Genomic DNA, 16,872 nt, shown 5'->3' with positions numbered 1-16,872 from the left:
TTGCTACAGGCTGGGGACCGACTGGCTAAGTGGCAGTACTGCAGAAAAGGACTTAGGGATTACAGCTGGATATGAGTCAAGTCCCTTGCTGCCAAGAAGGTTAATGGCATATTGAGCGGCATTGCCAGCAGATCAAGGGAAGTGATATCTCCCCTCTGTTTGGCACTGGTGTGGCCACATCCTGAGGACTGCCTTCAATTTTGCTTTCCCCTCCCCCACTACAGAAAGGATGTGAACATACTGAGAGAATCCATCAGAGGGCAATGAAAATGATTAGGGGACTGGGGTACACGATTTCTGAGGCGAGGCCGAGGGAACTCTGCGGAAGAGAAGGGGAGGGATTGGGAGGGGTTGAGAGCAGCCTTCAATTCCCTGCAAGAGGATGGAGAGAGGCTGTTGTGAGTGGGGACAGACGGCAGAACAAGGAGCGATGGGCTCAGGTGGCAGCGGGGGGAGGTCCAGGTTGGATATTAGGAAAAACTATTTCCCTAGGAAGGTGGTGAAGCGCTGGGAGGGGTTGCTCAGGGAGAGGGACTCTCTCTCTCTCTCTCTTTTGCAATGTGTATGGGTTGGTTGGAGCCATTCCAATTTCATACCAGAGCGGGCGGTGCCTCAGGAAAGCTCAGCTTTAACCTCAGAGGGAGCTGTTGGGTGTTCTACAGTTCGGAAAGTCTGGCTAGTTATTTAGCTGCCTAAATAGGGATTTGGGAGCCTGGCTTTCCATTGCGTAGCACTTGTGGATCCTTTGGGCTGCAATATGCTATGCATCTAAAGCAGAGAGAAGGCTGAGCCACAAAACCGGAATATGAACACCTCTAGGCTACGTCTACACCGGCATGATTTTCCGGAAATACTTTTAACGGAAAAGTTTTCCGTTAAAAGCATTTTCGGAAAAGTGCGTCTAGATTGGCAGGCTGCTTTTCCGCAAAAGCACTTTTTGTGGAAAAGCGTCCGTGGCCAATCTAGACGCGCTTTTCCGCAAAAAAGCCCCGATCGTCATTTTCGCGATCGGGGCTTTTTTGCGGAAAACACTACTGAGCTGTCTACACTGGCCCTTTTCCAGAATAGTTTTCCAGAAAAAAACTTTTGCCTGAACGGGAGCAGCATAGTTTTTCCGGAAAAGCACTGATGATTTTACATGAGATCGTCAGTGCTTTTCCGGAAATTCAAGCGGCCAGTGTCGACAGCTGGCAAGTTTTTCCGGAAAAGCAGCTGATTTTCCGGAATAACTTGCCAATGTAGACACAGCCCTAGAGTAGCAGGGATTTGGCTCCAGGTGTTTGGTTTGACCATTTAACGGGACAGTTGTGAAACTTGGATGCAGATTAAAAATTTCCCCAAAGTTCATATGGGACAGTTTGAATCTGGTGTTTCCATTTGAAAAACACAATAGTATCTGATAGTAATTGGTCAGCAGCTGCCAGGTTACTGTTGTAAGATTCAGGGTTACACGCAGAGCTGGTGACGGTGGACTTGGAGCAACATGGGGCAAAAAGTGGTGCAGAAAATGGCAGAGTTTAGTACCCTGGTGGTGCAATTCAGTGGGCGTTGGGTGCTTGTCTCTCTTAGGGTGTGTCTAGACTACATCCCTCTTTCAAATTAGACACTTTGAAATTGCAAATAAAGCTGGGATTTGAATTTTCCATGCTTCATTTGCATAATCGCATCTTGGCGCTCTTTCAAAATAGTGCTATTTCGAAGGTGAAACCGCAGTCTAGACATGGTTCTTTCAGAAATAGAAGCCTTTTTTGAGAGATCCTGTAAACATCATCTTGACTGCGGTTTCACTTTCAAAAGAGCACGTTTTCGAAAGAGCGCCATGACGGGATGATGTAAATGAAGCGTGGGAAATTCAAATCCCGGCTTCATTTGCAATTTTGAAGTGTCTAATTTACATCTCTCTGTCGAAAGAGGGACGTAATCTAGACACAGCCTTTGGCTCCTTTGAAAATGCCGCCCTGAGCGTATGAGGTGTAAAAGTGGCGTACGTGAGAGGAGAATCAGGTCCCTGAGCATCCAAGTGATAGAATCCGCCCTGGCACAAGCAGGCACAATCCCAGTGGACTCAGTTTAGTTCTCCTGGCTAGGCCATGCCACATGAGTTTGACGCGACAGCCTCAGCAGCTCCTGGTCCCAGCAGCGCGACTGGAAGGATATTAACCCTGCTTTCCTTCTGGTCCTGTTTTTCAGACCCAGCTATCCACGTGATCTGCCCATGGTCAATGATACTTTCTGCCAGAGGAAGTTTGTCTTTCCAAGACACTGGGGCACCCCCAGAGGCTGCCCCGTTCAGGGCACCAGAACTGCTCCATGGACAGAGTAAAAACAAGCCGGTTGGACTGACAAAGGTGGGAGTTTCGGAGCGGCCGGATGGTGCCTTGGAGTTTGTTAGGCTAAATATCCGGGTCCCAATGTGTCAGTGGCGGGTGATCCCAGCTGGGGGGCAGAGGTACGAGGCCTCGGATAGGGCGAGAATCCTCTCCTGTCTGCGGATCACTCGCAAACATTCTTGGATGCCTCCTGACTGCCATTTGCCAACCCCTCTGTGAGCGTTTTTGGTACTCCCTCCCTCACGCTGCCATCGCTGTCCTAGGGCAGCACTGTAGTCCTCCACGCTGTCTCTAGGGAGAAGAAGCGATCTCGCCAGCCACAGGCCTGGCTTCCCCTGGGCTCTGCTAGCCCCTCTTTTCCCTCTGCACTTCCTTCCTTGTGCTTTGCAGTCTGACCAGCTAAGTAGGTCCTGAGCACATCAGCCACACTCTGAGTAGGAGCATGAGTCAGCTGCTGACTCGCCATAGTGTCTGACCATCCCCACCGTGTGTTTTCCTGCAGAGGAGACAATCTGGCCCATATATTGCTGAAGACATGGCCCTGTAGCTGAAGATCCAGTATATCCCATCTATTCTACCACTCTGCTAGTCAGAGTTGTGTCCCATGGTACACAGACATCTGCTCTATCCAGTCCAGCTTTAAAAGTCCCAGTCAGCGGCGCTTCCATCACTTCTCCCTTGGAGAACGGCCCTCAGCTTCAGAGAGCTCCTTGGCAGATGATTTCTCTGTAATTATGGACCGCTAATTCGTAACTGGTTGATTGGGGGTTCTTGTCTGGCAGATGCTGGTGTATTCTTTGGGAATGACCCTCTATTGGTCAGCAGACTACCAGGTTCCTCCAGATCAGGTCAGTACGATTAACATCTTTGTTTTCCTTGATTTGCTTACACATTGGCAGTTTGGAAAGTTGGGAGGTAGGAGTCGAACTTTCTCACGTCCAGGTGGAACGCTGGGGGGCTGGCATTTTGGTTTGGCCCCTGAGAGAGATCAGGACCAGCTGGGAAGTGCAGAGCCAGATCCCAAAAGTTCAGTATTATCCGGATTCAGGATTTGCATTTGAATTGTATAAAGAGTTGGGATCGCCTAGCCCCCCTTCCCAAGGCAGGCCAACGGGAACTTTTTTCAGACCAGAAATAAAAGAAATAGGGATTCATGCCCGGTTTCCAAGAAGAATTAGGTAAACTCACGGAGAATAGATCCATCAACCATTATTAGCCAAGATGGTCAGAGAAGCAACTACTTGCGTTGGGTGTTCCTAAACCTCTGACTGCCAGAAGCTGGGAGTAGATAAAAGGCGAATAATCACTCGATAATTGCCCTGTTCTGTTATTCCCTCTGAAGCACCTGGCATTGGCCATTGTCAGAAGATAGATACTGAGATAGATGGACCATTGGTCTGACGTATTATGGCCGTTCTTATGCTGAAAAAGTCACAGCTGCATCATTATGGTGGTGTGTTGGTACATCAGACACACACTGTGTGCAAATGAAGATGACTTTTGTTCAAAGCATGGGATGGCTGTGAAGTGACTAACACTATCTTGTTCTGCCCTGGCAAGATTTTTACCACCAGAACTGCCATTAGTGGCTAAACATTTCCTTCTCAGCCAGTTCAGTGTCTCTCTAAAGATTTGCAGGGACACTCTTGTTTCACTAACATTTCCTTCAGGCTGTTATCCATGCATTGGCGATATGGAAGCTGTTTGTATTTCGTCCATCCAGGCTCCTTTCCTAGGCTGTTTTACTTCTCTGTGGTTTCAGTGTAGGACGTCCACAAACTAAAGAACCACATAGAATTAAATGCCGGGTCTCCACAGAAACATAGATTTGAGTAGTTCAGTTCTTCACACTTCTGAAGTCTTCTCTGCATTGGCATGTTTTGTCGCCAAAACCTGATTTTTGGTGACAAAACAGTGAGAGCATTTATACTACTATGCGACTTTTGTCGGGAAAAACACCCAGTTTTGGCAACAAAAAGCTTCCAGCCCTAAGAGACACTGTTGTCTTTTCCCCTCCCTTTATTGTCAACAAAGAGCCAGTGAATACTCTGCTGTTTGTTTTGTCAAGAGAACTGGCTTCTGCCAGTATCTCACAATGCCTGCCAGAATGGCTCTGCTCAGTGTTTGGTGATCCCTGCTGCCCTGCAGGCCTGTGCCCCTCCCCTTTCAGAGCTCCGGGAAGTGTCTGACAGCTGAGTGAGCTGCTCTGTTTGGGGAACAAACAAAGAACAAATCATTGGCTTGCTCTTGTTCTGCCCTGCTAGGAACATAGCGGGAGGCAGACTGCTACAGCAGGGGGAGGGCTGGAGAGACTGCTATGCTGTTTGACATTCCTCAGCCCGGAGAGCTCCTGGAGCTATGAGGGAATCCCAAAAAGTGCAGGGATCAACTCTGCCTTCTCACATCACCGCTCTGTGGGATGGTTACCCACAATGCTTTGCTCTGTCGGTGGGAGATAACAACATGGCCATGAAATGTCAACAATGGGAAGCAGAAAAATTGATTTGACCGGTTTTCACTTTTGCATGTAGACAGCACTTTTGTCGCCCAATCTTTCCAGTGTAGACAGCCTGAGACGGCGGTGGAGTGCCGTACCGCTTGAGGGTGGTCTCTTAAAAATGGATGATCTGAATTTCAGAGTTGCTGCCAGTAGCCACGTCTCCCCCTAGATCAGTGGTTCTCAACACGTTTCAGTCCACGGACCACCAGGCCAATCAAAAAATTTTCATGGACTTTGGACAATGTTCCTGTGGACCACCGAAAAAGTCACCATAGACCACCAGTTGAGAACCACAGCCCTAGATGCTCGGTTCTGCATCATAATATATGACAGTTACTTTCAGCGCCATTCTCCTTCCCAGGGTGGCTTCATTTCCATGCGAACCTATTAATCTAGAGTAGGACTCTCCAAGGGGCTAAGGAAATGAAGTGAGGCCTCATTGGAACTCAAAGGTGTGTCAGAAAATTCCAGCCCTACTCGATGGAGCATTTTCCAGTGTTTTCGCTAAATGAGAGTGATTATGCACCATTACCTCCCTCTTGTCTCAGTCCTTTCAGCTGAGCGATCAGTTACACGCCCTGCTGCTAACGCTCTGTGAAGATCTGCCCCATAAAAGACTTTCTCCAGAGTCCATTTTGGAAGCGTGTGATATGCACCAGAAGGAATCTTCCTCATCTCCCGCAAGTGTTTACATCCAGAGAATGGTCAAATATGTGCTAGGAAGCATCGCTGAGGTCAGTACCTTTTATTTCCCATCAATGACAGTACCACAATAGTCCTGGTTGGGTTTTGGGGGAGGGAGAGCAGCAGGGAGTATGGACAGCATGGGAAAATATTTTAGAGCAAGACAATCGGTGAACAGTCAGTGACGGCTTGAAACGAGCGGCTTTTGTGCCATGGAAGAAGTTGCATGTACTTTCTTTCAGGGTTTAGGCTGCATTTTTCTATTAGGCTTCTACTTATTTGTTGCACCAGGGAAGCAGGGGTACATTTTTCCAAAAGTACCTGGTAAAAAAATCAATGGGACTTAGGCTCCTAAGTCACACACGTAGGCAGTTTTCAAATGTATACCGGGGCCAATAGCATTAAATTTTAGGAATACAATGTATTGCCAACAGTGAGTTGACAACAGTGGAAACAGGCATCATTTACTTAACACTCACATAGACCAAGCGGAGGGCAGGGAGCAATTCCTCCTGAAGGTTTGAAGTCCCCTGATTTGCTGACATTGACGTGCAGTGCAATTGGTTTGCAGGTAGAGCAGGTGGCCGCTGAAGACAGCCAGCTGGACAGAAGCCATGTGATAAGGAAAAGGCTGCACGAGAAAGCGCCTGACAGCTCAGCGTTGCCCTCCCCACTGAATTTTCCTCAAGGTAAAGGCTTCTGGTTTTGACTGTGGCTCTCAGAGGGTCTCCTGGGCCTGGTAAATTGTTTCAAATTATATTGGGCCGATCATATGGAGAGCTGAAGGTGATATTTACTGCGTTACCTCTGAATGAGCATATGGAGAAAAATCTATGACAACTCAGTAAGACTTCCACTGTGTACAGGCTCCGATCTGAAGGCTCTACAGCAATGTTAAGTGGTTGGCACGCATAGATTTAGCTCCTAAAAACAGTCTGCAGGAAAGTCACAGTACAAAAAATAATTCTTTTGGTGCTCGGTGTATCCGACTGAACACTGAAAGGAGAAGAATAGTTTTCCCCGAATCTGCGCTCAAGCCATTTCAAGAGCATAGTCAACGTCTTTCCTTCTTGAATAGCCCAGCAAAGGTCAGCATGCAAATACACCTTCCTTACTCTTCCTTTTTGTTTTTAACTTTGAGAGGGGTTTCAAGAAACAAGGCCAAATCCTGCTCACCGGCCCTATGCAGGCAGCCTTACGGTAGCCAACCAAAAAACCCACCTGCGAAATGCAAGCAGGATTCCTCCTTTCGGGTCCCCGTTCAGAACGTGTGCAGCAAGGCAGCGTGACTTCATGGCTCGCTTTAACTGAACGTGAAGATGTTGTTGTCCCTGTGGGTAAAACTCGGCTGCAAGATAAATATGGACTCTGGATTCATGCCCATTCGTTTCCTGTCTTCTTGATAAGAGAATCTTAATGGTCACTGGAAGTTAGTATCAGTTTATTTCTGTCCTGGTTTTGCCCCCAAATCAGCAAGCGCGTATGCTGAAACATATAGTATCTCTCTTTAGCAAACCTTTGAGCCTGTGCGTCTGTCTCATTGACTTCTATAAGAAACAAGTGCAGGTTTGAAATTGAACCTTTGCTCACTAAATCAGTAGCTTTGTTACATTAAGCTGGGAAGATCTGGGTGCGTATTTTATTTAGGATGCATTCCATTCTTTAACCATCACCACTGCAAGTTGTAAGGCCCAGAAAAAAGATGGGGGTCAGCTATAATAGAAGCAAAAAGAGGCTGCAACTTCGTCGTGTGTTAGGTCGCCATTCTTGTGGAATTGTGGCAGCTGCATGGTGCCATGGATCTGTGTCTCGACCCTCGATAGGGAGAGCTCCCAAAGGACATGTGGCTAGGGTTGCCAGATTTGCCAGATTTGTGACTAGGGTTGCCAGATGGTTTCAACAAAAATACCGGACACACTTGACATTACATCATAATCTACATTACACCTTATTTAGAAAATACCAGACATTTCTATTTTCTCATTTCTATTGTCTCAATTTGTTTCCTGAACAGAAAGCTCAAATACTGGACTGTTCAGTTCAAAACTGGACATCTGGCAACCCTGCATGTGACCTTGGAGAACACAAGTAGCTTGCCCCTTCGAGACACTTTCCAGTTAAAACGTGATGGAAGTAAGCTGTAAACTGGACTCATTTTGGTCTGGATCCCTGAAAGGGCTGTGGGGGCTGTTTTCTGTCTGAGCAGGGATCGAAAAAGAACGAGGGCGTGGAAGCAGCTCTGGCAAGGGCTGGTGAAGGCCTTCTTGGTGGAAGTGAAAAGCTCTCAAGACAGTCAAAAGCAAGGAAGTCCAAGCACAGCTAAGCAGGCGCTTAGTGCCTGCAGTTTTGGAATCAAAACGGAATTGGGGGATTTACCAGGCTTCTGTTTCCACACACAGGGGCCAGGTTACTGAATTATAGTCGGTCGGCGGAAGATTACAGGCAGCTCTCTGTGGACTATTGTGACTCCAGCAGCATTTCGGAGAGCACATCTTTGATACTGTCAAACAGGGGCCGCCGGAGAGGTAAGGGTTGACTTTAAAACGGCCACGATGGTTTATCCTTGCAGCAGGTCACCTCCAGCCTGACCTCCAGCTTTCCCCTCTGGGCGGCTATCAGAAGAGGTATTGAATGATCAATGCCGTGCAAGCAAAGACGCAACCGCAAGTTGGCCGATCCTGAAATTGTAGAGAAACCGCTTTGCTGGCTCTGTTGCAGGGGGTGAGTGGAGTTGTGTGGAGGCAAATGGATATAAAACCAAATGCCCTGGGCAGTTGGGTGTGGGGCTGGTAGAGACCCCTCCCATGTGAGCTCTGCTGAAACTGAGCTGGATCTCTTGCTTGCTCCGTGCTAAAAGCATGGCACCAAGGCCTGGGAACTCATCAGGGTTCCCCACGCAGATGCTGCAAAGCTACAGTGTTGTAAGTGCCTGTCCTAGAACATATGCAGGTAACTTGCCTTGGGGGAGTGGGCAGGTACCGACTTGCAAGGCTGCGTTTTCCAAAAGCAGTGTAAACGTGCCTGCTGCGATCCTCATCCGGTGTCCACCCCCACAGCTATGTTGACCTCGATGGGCCTATATTAACTGATCTCAGAGGCGGCGGATCTGGCGTTGGTATCAGGCATGTCTCACGGCCTCTCATTTCTCGTTGCCAGCATCTTTTCCCCCGAGTCCCCCCAAAAGCCTGACTTTGCAATGCTGCCATCTGCTGTTGGAGAAAATGCACCTGGATTTCTTTCTTTTTTTGTAGCTATGTGTGTGTTTGTTTTCAGCACCTCCCCTGTGTCGTTGCCGTGCACCAGGCTTATGTCTGAACGATTCGTTTTCTTAACATTTTTGCTCCAAATGCCGAGTGTTTAAAACGCTGTGACCTGGCTTGTGTGAGATTGGCTCAGATGTGCACTGGAAGAGCATCCTCGGCTAATACCCAGAGCTCTGCAATCAGTCACTTGCAGGCCTACCCCCGGGAGGGGTGGGACAAATGCCCCAGGACCCAGCCATTGAAAAGGACCTGGGGCTCTCGGTCACAACTTTTGCTACTGCGGCAGTGGCTGATGTCCTGATCCCTTTAAATCATGGCCCAGAATACTGCCTTGCACGCACTGCCCGACCCTGCCTGGGGGCCCGTGGAGGCTGTCGGGCTGCCGGTCACTTGCCACTATATTTCACACTGGATCCAACGTTAACGACCCGACTGCATGAGGATCTCTGCGGGGTGTTAATCGTATTGTGTAGCATGGGGGAGGCTGCAGGACTGTAATGCAGCAGTGTGGATGTTCAGACCTGGGCTGCTATTTTTAGACCTTCAGCTAAAGGTCTATTTTAGGCCCTCCAAGGCCGAGTCAGATGACCCAAGCATGGCAGGTTGGGGCGGTGGGTTTTTGATGGCAGTGGAGATGTACCCACACAGTTTGTGTCTGGGTCCAGACCCAAACATCCCCAAAGTTTGTTGCTATTTGGCTTTTTTTTCTCAACATAAATTAAATGTAGATTTCCTAGTTACTGGGAATTTTTTAAAAATGCTTTAGCTGGCAGCTGTTTGACTGGAATCCAACGGTATATTTTTGTGTTGCTAGTTAGAGCATAGTACTCCTTTCTGGCTCTGCCCCTCGATTTTACCTCCCTGATAACTAGAAGGCAACAGATCCCCCCATCCCCCTTCTCTAGCTCATTTCCATTTGCAAATCACTCCAAAATAGACTCTAGTTCCTGCAATTGTTTTAGTTATTCAGAAGTATTCCCCACATTGTTTCTACAAACTAACCTGTGGAATCTTTGCAAACAGCTCGCTTCAGCTGTTCTGTATTGCCGGGCATGATTGGCAACGTACGTTGCATAATACTGTTTTTCTTCATTGAGCGGACGACAGGAAAATGTTTAAACAGAAGACTAAGGAGTAGCAGTGGAATAATAAATGTTACGGTTTGCACACAGGATCCTGATACTCACATCTAGGGATTCCCACACAAGCAGCCATTTCCCAAAACTCATTCATCTGAACATCCATCAGCGGTGAATAACAAATGCTTCAGACACAGCTGAACCAAACAGCCAGTCCCGCTCCGATGGATTATTCACGAACGCTGTTTATCCAGCATTCAGCCAGATATTCTGTCCCCTGAACAAGGACATGTAACCCAGAGGCACGGAGAGCACTGAGAAAGGGACAGCTGCTCTTCAGCTATGAGGCAGTTGGCTCTTCGCTTATGCGGGAGAGGCTCATGCCTTTGGCCCCTCAGGTTGCATGTTCAATCCCCCAACTGAGGACCAGAGTCCCTTGGCTGTATAGATACATGACAGCCAGTCCAAATTTGCTCCCTGCCATGTTGTCCCAGGATCTAATGCTGTGTGCTGCTCGGGGGAGGTGGAGCTAGGGGGCAAGGAGATCCGGGGGCCCACAATGGAAATATTGAGGAGGGCAGAGTGATGTTTCCACCCACACGTGGTTTCCTGCTGCATTCTGGGAACCAATGCCTGCGGTAGCTAGGAGGGTGGCAGACGTGGGAGATGGGGATGGAGCAGTCACCATGGTGCCTTTGATCGGACTGGGCAGCACGTAGGAATCAGGGTGTCTGGCCTGAAGCTGGGAGCAGCTGCCTTAATGGTTGGTAAAAGAGAGAGAGGAACCACCGGGACGCTGGTCCCAGCTTAGCACCAGCTGCCCCATCCCCCTGGGTCTCAGTAGCTTCTCTCTTCGGTCTCCAAGCAGAGGCCCCATCCCTATTGCCCCTTCCCATCCCTCTGCCTCCCTGCTTAAAACAAGCTGTTGACGGGGACTGTGGTGTTCCCTTGGTTAACCACAGGGAGAGCTCCGCCGGCCCAGCGAGCGTGGGACCCGAGCCAGAGCGGGTCGAGGGCACACGGTAGCTACAAGCTCTTCATTAACAGGTAAGCAGTGAAGTTTTTGTCCTTTAAAGACGGATGCTGTTTATGATGCAAGGGATCTGTGAAAACTGCCAGGAGCCACTGGATCAGTTAGCCCCGTGGTAGCCAACACTGTTCCTCTAGAGCCCAAACCTGGAGCCTTGCAATCCTGCCCAGTCCTGCCTCCGAGAAAACGTCTCCTTCCCTGCTAGCTGTGGGGCCGTGCTTCTGTGCGTGGGGTCAGTCTTGACTGAGCCATGGGTGGCCAGCAGCCCGTTGTGAGTGCTCCAGTGCAAACACCCAGTGCAGACAAGGGACGCTGCGATGTGCACCGTTGCAGCTCCCTCCGGCTTGAAACGGGAGCGTGCTCCACCTCTGCCGATTGTGAGGTGTCCACAGCAGGCTGCTACTGCAGTTGAGACCAATTCCAAGTGTAGACGAGGTCTAAGAATGCATCACAAAGAACAGGCTCCCGAGTTTATGTGCCCCTAGTCCGAGATCCGGACCCAGGAAAGCAGAACTTTCTCAAGAGGAGTTCCTGCCAGCAAGTGCAATGGAGTTAATCCAGACCCGTGGTAAATGTGGCATGTAGATTTCTCCATTCACCACATCCTGAGTCAACTGATTGAATTTCCGATTAAGCAACCAAGAGTTAACCGCAGTTATCAGGGCTGGGTCAGATACTCTGTGTTGCCCTGTGCCTACAACCAGAAATCAGTGCTGTGCATGCCCCGGGACAGCCATGCTTTTTGTGGGGAATGTGTCTGCTGTATCCACACACGTCATGTGTGTATTTATTGTGTTCTTGTCGAGCATCTCTCCGGGCCCTGCCCACTAAACAATCCCTGCCAGGATGGTCCAAGTCAAAGTGCTGGCTCTTCTATTGTTAACCCAGTCGGCCAGAGAAATTCTTTCTCTTTCTCTGTCCGGAGGTGGAATCACTTCCCAGATTACTATGATCAAAAGGGCCAGGACTGGGATGGGGACTATAGAGGCCTAGGCCTGGGACGGGTGTGTGATCTGTGACTACAACCCTGAAAACCCACATGTGAGGTTCAGCTTTGCCACAGTGACCTCAGTGAGTAATGAAACGAAGCTGCCCAGGAGTGTGAGCAGCATTGGAGCCTGTTGGTAAAAATGTCGCAGCTTTGAAGTCTGATATCTCACCCTCGGTAGGACAAGACATGGCAGCCTTCTCCCCCGGGCAAGGAGAGATTCCTCTTTTCCCGGTGGAACCCATTGCGCTTGGCATTGGGCTGCACATTCACACTCAGGACCCATGCTCCCTCTAATCTCTTCCATCCACGTGAGGAATAAATTTGTATGTGCACCGAGGTGTGTGTGAATGTGCACCACCAATGGAAACAAAAAAACCACCTTTCCGTGGGAGCTCCGTGAATCATCTGGGCGGTATCTGAGTCTCTCCTGAGCAGCTGCACAAGCACACAGCTTACAGGGAATGCTGCTCATCACATTTTTATGTCTAGAAAAGTTATTTGAGGTCATTGGCATTAATTTTCCTCTCCCTCTGAGATTGGACTGATGGTAAAAAAGGTACCCACCAGGCAACATGATACAACAAATATTCCCAGGGAAACATTGAATAGCCTTTTGAAATGTCTCTCACACGGAATAGCTGTAAAACACGTGGTATAAACAGACTATGTGACAGTGTGGTGGGTATAGAAGTTTGGAATAACTCTGCCATAACCTGCAGCTTTGCCATTTGTTAATAACACGTCACCCAAATTAACACCAGCAAAACTTTCATGCCTGCAGCTCGCCATCATCCATCCCTGGATATAACGGTGCACATGCATGATATATTCCTGCTAAGCTTACATTTGTTTAGCAGTGTGGACAACATCAGTGTGTTAAGGGCTCAGTCTCCAGTATTGGAGTCATTATCGGAACCTCGATTTTCCCCAGCCCTCAGTGTCTGTTAATTACATTGAAAATCCCCTTGATCGCCTGAAACCTCAGTTGTTCGATTCAATGTCTCCTACCTTGAAAGTAGCCTATAGAGAACAATGAAGAAACGGAGAATGTTACCTTTTCCCCCAGATGTTTTTTTAACCACCCTGTAGAATTGAATAGGAAATATCATGCTGGCTGTAGAATTCTAGCGGATAATTCAAACAACCCACAGCCACATCAGCTGATGTAAATTGGGCAATAGCTTCATTGATCTCAGGGAAGCCATGCTGGTCTCAGAAGCTGTGGATGTGACCCAGGGAGTGTAGAAAGGAACACATCCTCTGTTTAAACCTTTGAGATTAATTGCTGTAGAACCTTCATGGTTGCATCCATATAACAGGGGGTCAGGTCACCGAGATAATGGAGATTGGCCAGTGTGGTGTAAGGCAGTACCACTCGGAGGCGTTACAATTCTCTGTCCATTGCTCTGAATTTTGCTCGCTCCTTTGAAGAACGGCAAGTGCCGTGGACGAAATCCCGGCTGGGGCTCAGAAGAACAGCCAGCGCAACCGGCCGAAATTAGGCTCTACCTTCTCGGTGCCTGCCAAGGACTCGACATCCGCTGCTGCGTCGCTGCGGGGCTTGTTCCAAAGGAAAGAAAAGGTGACTAGTGAAAAGGAGCGCACGGATTGTGAACTGTAAACCCCGCAGACGCCAGCCCACAGTGGCATGGGGCAATTGGGGAGGCGACCTCCTAGACTGGCCGAGCCCAGAAGGGCACCGCAGATCTGGGCGTGAGAAAGCGTTCAGCCTCCCAGAGACGGTGCCGGGAGCATTGTCTGCACAGGCGTAGGACTGAACCCTAAAACCAACTTTCCCTCGTGGGGTTTGAGCCACGCACCCTGTGGCCAGGAATGAGCATTGAGGGGTGTTCCTGTCAGTCACCTTGGCTGATCCAATGCCCACTGCCATCAATGGGGATCGAAGATCCTTAGAGCAGCCCCGTGTTACTCCCCTTTGACAGTACACGCCCAAGCGGAAGGCAGAGCCTAGATGTTTGCGCACCAATGGGACGGGTGAGCTTGGAGCTGTGGGTAGTGCCACCGCTAAGGGGCTGTATAACCTGTGGCTATTGATGTCCTGGCTGTAAAATGGGGGTGGGGGTATTTGCTTAGCACTCTGAGCATAGAAGCCCAGGAATAAATGATCCGCCAGAATTTAGCCCCCCTTTCTCCCTCAGCTGTGGTGGAACGTGCTAGCCCTGCGCTAGGGAGAACCAAGGGGTCAGCCTCCAGGACGGTCAATCTGATCTCCAGTGCCAAATTCACACAGCTGCACAGGCAGGCTCCGAGAGGAGCCGGTGGATATTTCAGTTTGGGGGGGTTTGTTTGCCGCACGCTGCAGCAAGCACGTATCTGTGGAGCCGGGGAACGCGCGTCTCTTGTAGGTCACTTTTCAGGCTCTCTTGTGTCTTCCTCTCGGCTTTCCGCCTGAGCCAGTCCGGCTTGGCTGTGCCTGCGTGGCCGCGTGCGGCGGCTGCTCGCCTCCTCTATCAGTGCTGCTGCTCCTAGAGAATTCAAATTCCCTCCCCTCTCAGGCCTGAGCAGGGGCTGGGCTTTGAAGATCAAGAGCCACCCGCGGCAGCACTTGGAGCTTGTCGGAGAGAGGAAAATAACAGTTCTGCACGGGAATTTAGATTTTAATCCTGTTACTTTTGGGAGGGAGTCAGATTAATAATGGGAATCCGATAATCTCACGACAGAACACTTTGCAAGAGCAAGGAGAGAAGGCGTGTGGCATGGATGGGCAGGGCGAGCGATGATCTATGCATCGGTCACACTACGATAGCGCCTGGCCTGCCCCGCCACAGGCCAACCCCCATGCACTAGGTGCTGTCCATACACAGAACAAAAAGATGTTCCTGTCCCAAACAGCTGCCAAAACATCTGTAAACAATAGTGAAGGGAAGACAGACAAGCTATTGTGCTTCTCTTTGACCCCCAGCCCTGGATTCTTTAATAGTGCCAGCACGCTCCAAGGGGTCACTTCTAGGCCCCGGTGCTCCCCATCCCCATTTCCCTGAGAAAGCACAGGAGTGGGGGACCTAAGGCTGCCTAAGCTGATCCTACTCTCTTCTGCCAGGAGCTTCGGTGGCCCCTTATGGCTGCTCGAGAAGCATAAAGGGCAGAGCAGGGTTTTCTTAGCTCAGACAATTGTGAAAGTTGGAAAACTTCCCATTTCTACTGCGGGGTGAAACTGGCGCCTTTTAGCGCAAAATGAGGGTGCAACTTGCCCCCAGCTACAGCCTATAGCCTGGAGGTCGGGACTTCACCTGCGACGTAGACGAGCCAGGCTCACGTACCCGCTTTGCTGGGCGTGTGCAGACAGGTGAGAATATGAATGAATTGTTTTATTCACTTTCTGAATTGCTTTTTCCCAGTTTTCAGGGCCAGAATTTATCATCCTGTCCAGCGAACCACCAGTGACCTTACAACTGCCTGGATCCATCGTGGTAAATATGAATGTTTGGAATTTTGACCTGACGTGGCGACTCGTAAATTAAATCTTCATGCTACCCCGTCAGACCTACATTCCATTCCCAGGCCCGTACGCCCGGTGGTGGGAGTCCTGCAGAGGTAGTAAACTGAGACCGAAGCGCAGGTGAGCACTTCACTTGCTACGTCTGGTCCCTGTTGCTGTGGTCAGAGTGAAAATGCTGGTGCCTCATCTATCAAGCCATCATCGGGGAAGGTCAATTGTGACCTCTGTGATTACGCAGCACATCATGCACACGATGCTGCCGACTGCTAAAGCAGTGAGCGCCTGTGGCGTACTTCCTGGACAAAAAACTTCATTACGCTGGAGCGAAGGCTGAGAGTGAATAGAAGGGGTGTTGGGGGAAAAACAAACCCAAGAGGAATAGCAGTGTTAACACATAAATAAGTAGGCTACGTCTGCACTGGCATGATTTTCCGAAAATGCTTTTAACGGAAAAGTTTTCCGTTAAAAGCATTTCTGGAGAAGCGCGTCTAGATTGGCAGGATGCTTTTCTGCAAAAGCACTATTCGCGGAAAAGCGTCCGTGGCCAATCTAGACGCAGTTTTCTGCAAAAAAGCCCCGATCGCCATTTTCGTGATCGGGGCTTTTTTGCAGAAAACACTACTGTGCTGTCTAGACTGGCCCTCTTGCGCAAAAGTCTTTTGGAAAAAGACTTTTGCCCGAACGGGAGCAGCATAGCATTTCCGCAAGAACACTGACGATCTTACATGAGATCGTCTGTGTTCTTGCGGAAATTCAAGCGGCCAGTGTAGACAGCTGGCAAGTTTTTCCGCAAAATCACATGATTTTGCGGAAAAACTTGCCAGTCTAGACACAGCCGTACTGGAACCCAAATACTGAAACCCAGGTTCAACTTGAAAGAACCCCAGAAGCTGCAGAGTCCGGAAATGCTCGGTGGTTTGCAAACGTTTTTGAAAAGTGTGAAACGTCTGTAACATCGCTAGGGAGAAGCAAACCTTGTGACCAATTCCCGTCGGCAGGGCCGTGGGACCAGACGACCCAGCGACCAGGAGTCCGGCAGGCGTGTCTGCTGGAATATGGGCAGGGCACTCATTCCCAACTCTCCGGCTTGTGCTTTCAGACCAAAAAAGGGAAATCCTACCTCTGTCAAAGGGACCTCAACGTGATTCTGCTGAGCGGGCAGGGCCTCGAGGTGAAATGCGACGTCAAGTCGAAGGCGAGAGATGTCTTCAATACAGTCGTGGCCTATGCAAACCTGGTGGAACATTTCTACTTCGGCCTGGCTTCCCTGAAAGGTACGTGGCCGTGTCTAGTGGCTCGTGCTAGTCTGGGCTGGGGAATGTGAGTGGAGCCCTTGGAGATCCTCAGACGGAAGGCGTTTTAGAAGTTCAGTTTCAAATAAGATTAAGCCTCCCTAGCGCAAACTGTGGCCACTGAAGGAGTGAACCAATGCAGCAACACTATCCCAGTGTAGATACGGCCGTGGACACAGACTTATGCTGAGCACGACTTCCAGGCCACATGCCTCCCAAAACTTCTGCGTTCGATGACGAAGT

General features: G+C 49.6%; 1 protein-coding gene across 1 annotated transcript in view; it reads left to right on the top strand.

Annotated features, from left to right (window-relative positions):
• The window catches only part of FRMPD2 (FERM and PDZ domain containing 2), a 43,671-nt gene that overhangs the window by 1,352 nt on the left and 25,447 nt on the right, over window positions 1–16,872 (top strand). The window contains exons 2-10 of the mRNA XM_075935621.1: window positions 2,191–2,348; window positions 3,113–3,178; window positions 5,379–5,564; window positions 6,086–6,203; window positions 7,914–8,039; window positions 10,819–10,903; window positions 13,309–13,459; window positions 15,237–15,308; window positions 16,437–16,611. Coding sequence (XP_075791736.1) covers window positions 2,191–2,348; window positions 3,113–3,178; window positions 5,379–5,564; window positions 6,086–6,203; window positions 7,914–8,039; window positions 10,819–10,903; window positions 13,309–13,459; window positions 15,237–15,308; window positions 16,437–16,611 — 1,137 coding nt within the window. The remainder of the gene's footprint in view (window positions 1–2,190; window positions 2,349–3,112; window positions 3,179–5,378; window positions 5,565–6,085; window positions 6,204–7,913; window positions 8,040–10,818; window positions 10,904–13,308; window positions 13,460–15,236; window positions 15,309–16,436; window positions 16,612–16,872) is intronic.

The sequence above is a fragment of the Pelodiscus sinensis genome, chromosome 8 (assembly GCF_049634645.1).
Source record: "Pelodiscus sinensis isolate JC-2024 chromosome 8, ASM4963464v1, whole genome shotgun sequence".
Taxonomy (NCBI): domain Eukaryota; kingdom Metazoa; phylum Chordata; order Testudines; family Trionychidae; genus Pelodiscus; species Pelodiscus sinensis.
Note: the sequence above shows the minus strand (reverse complement) of the source record. Positions and strands in the feature narration are given on the sequence as shown.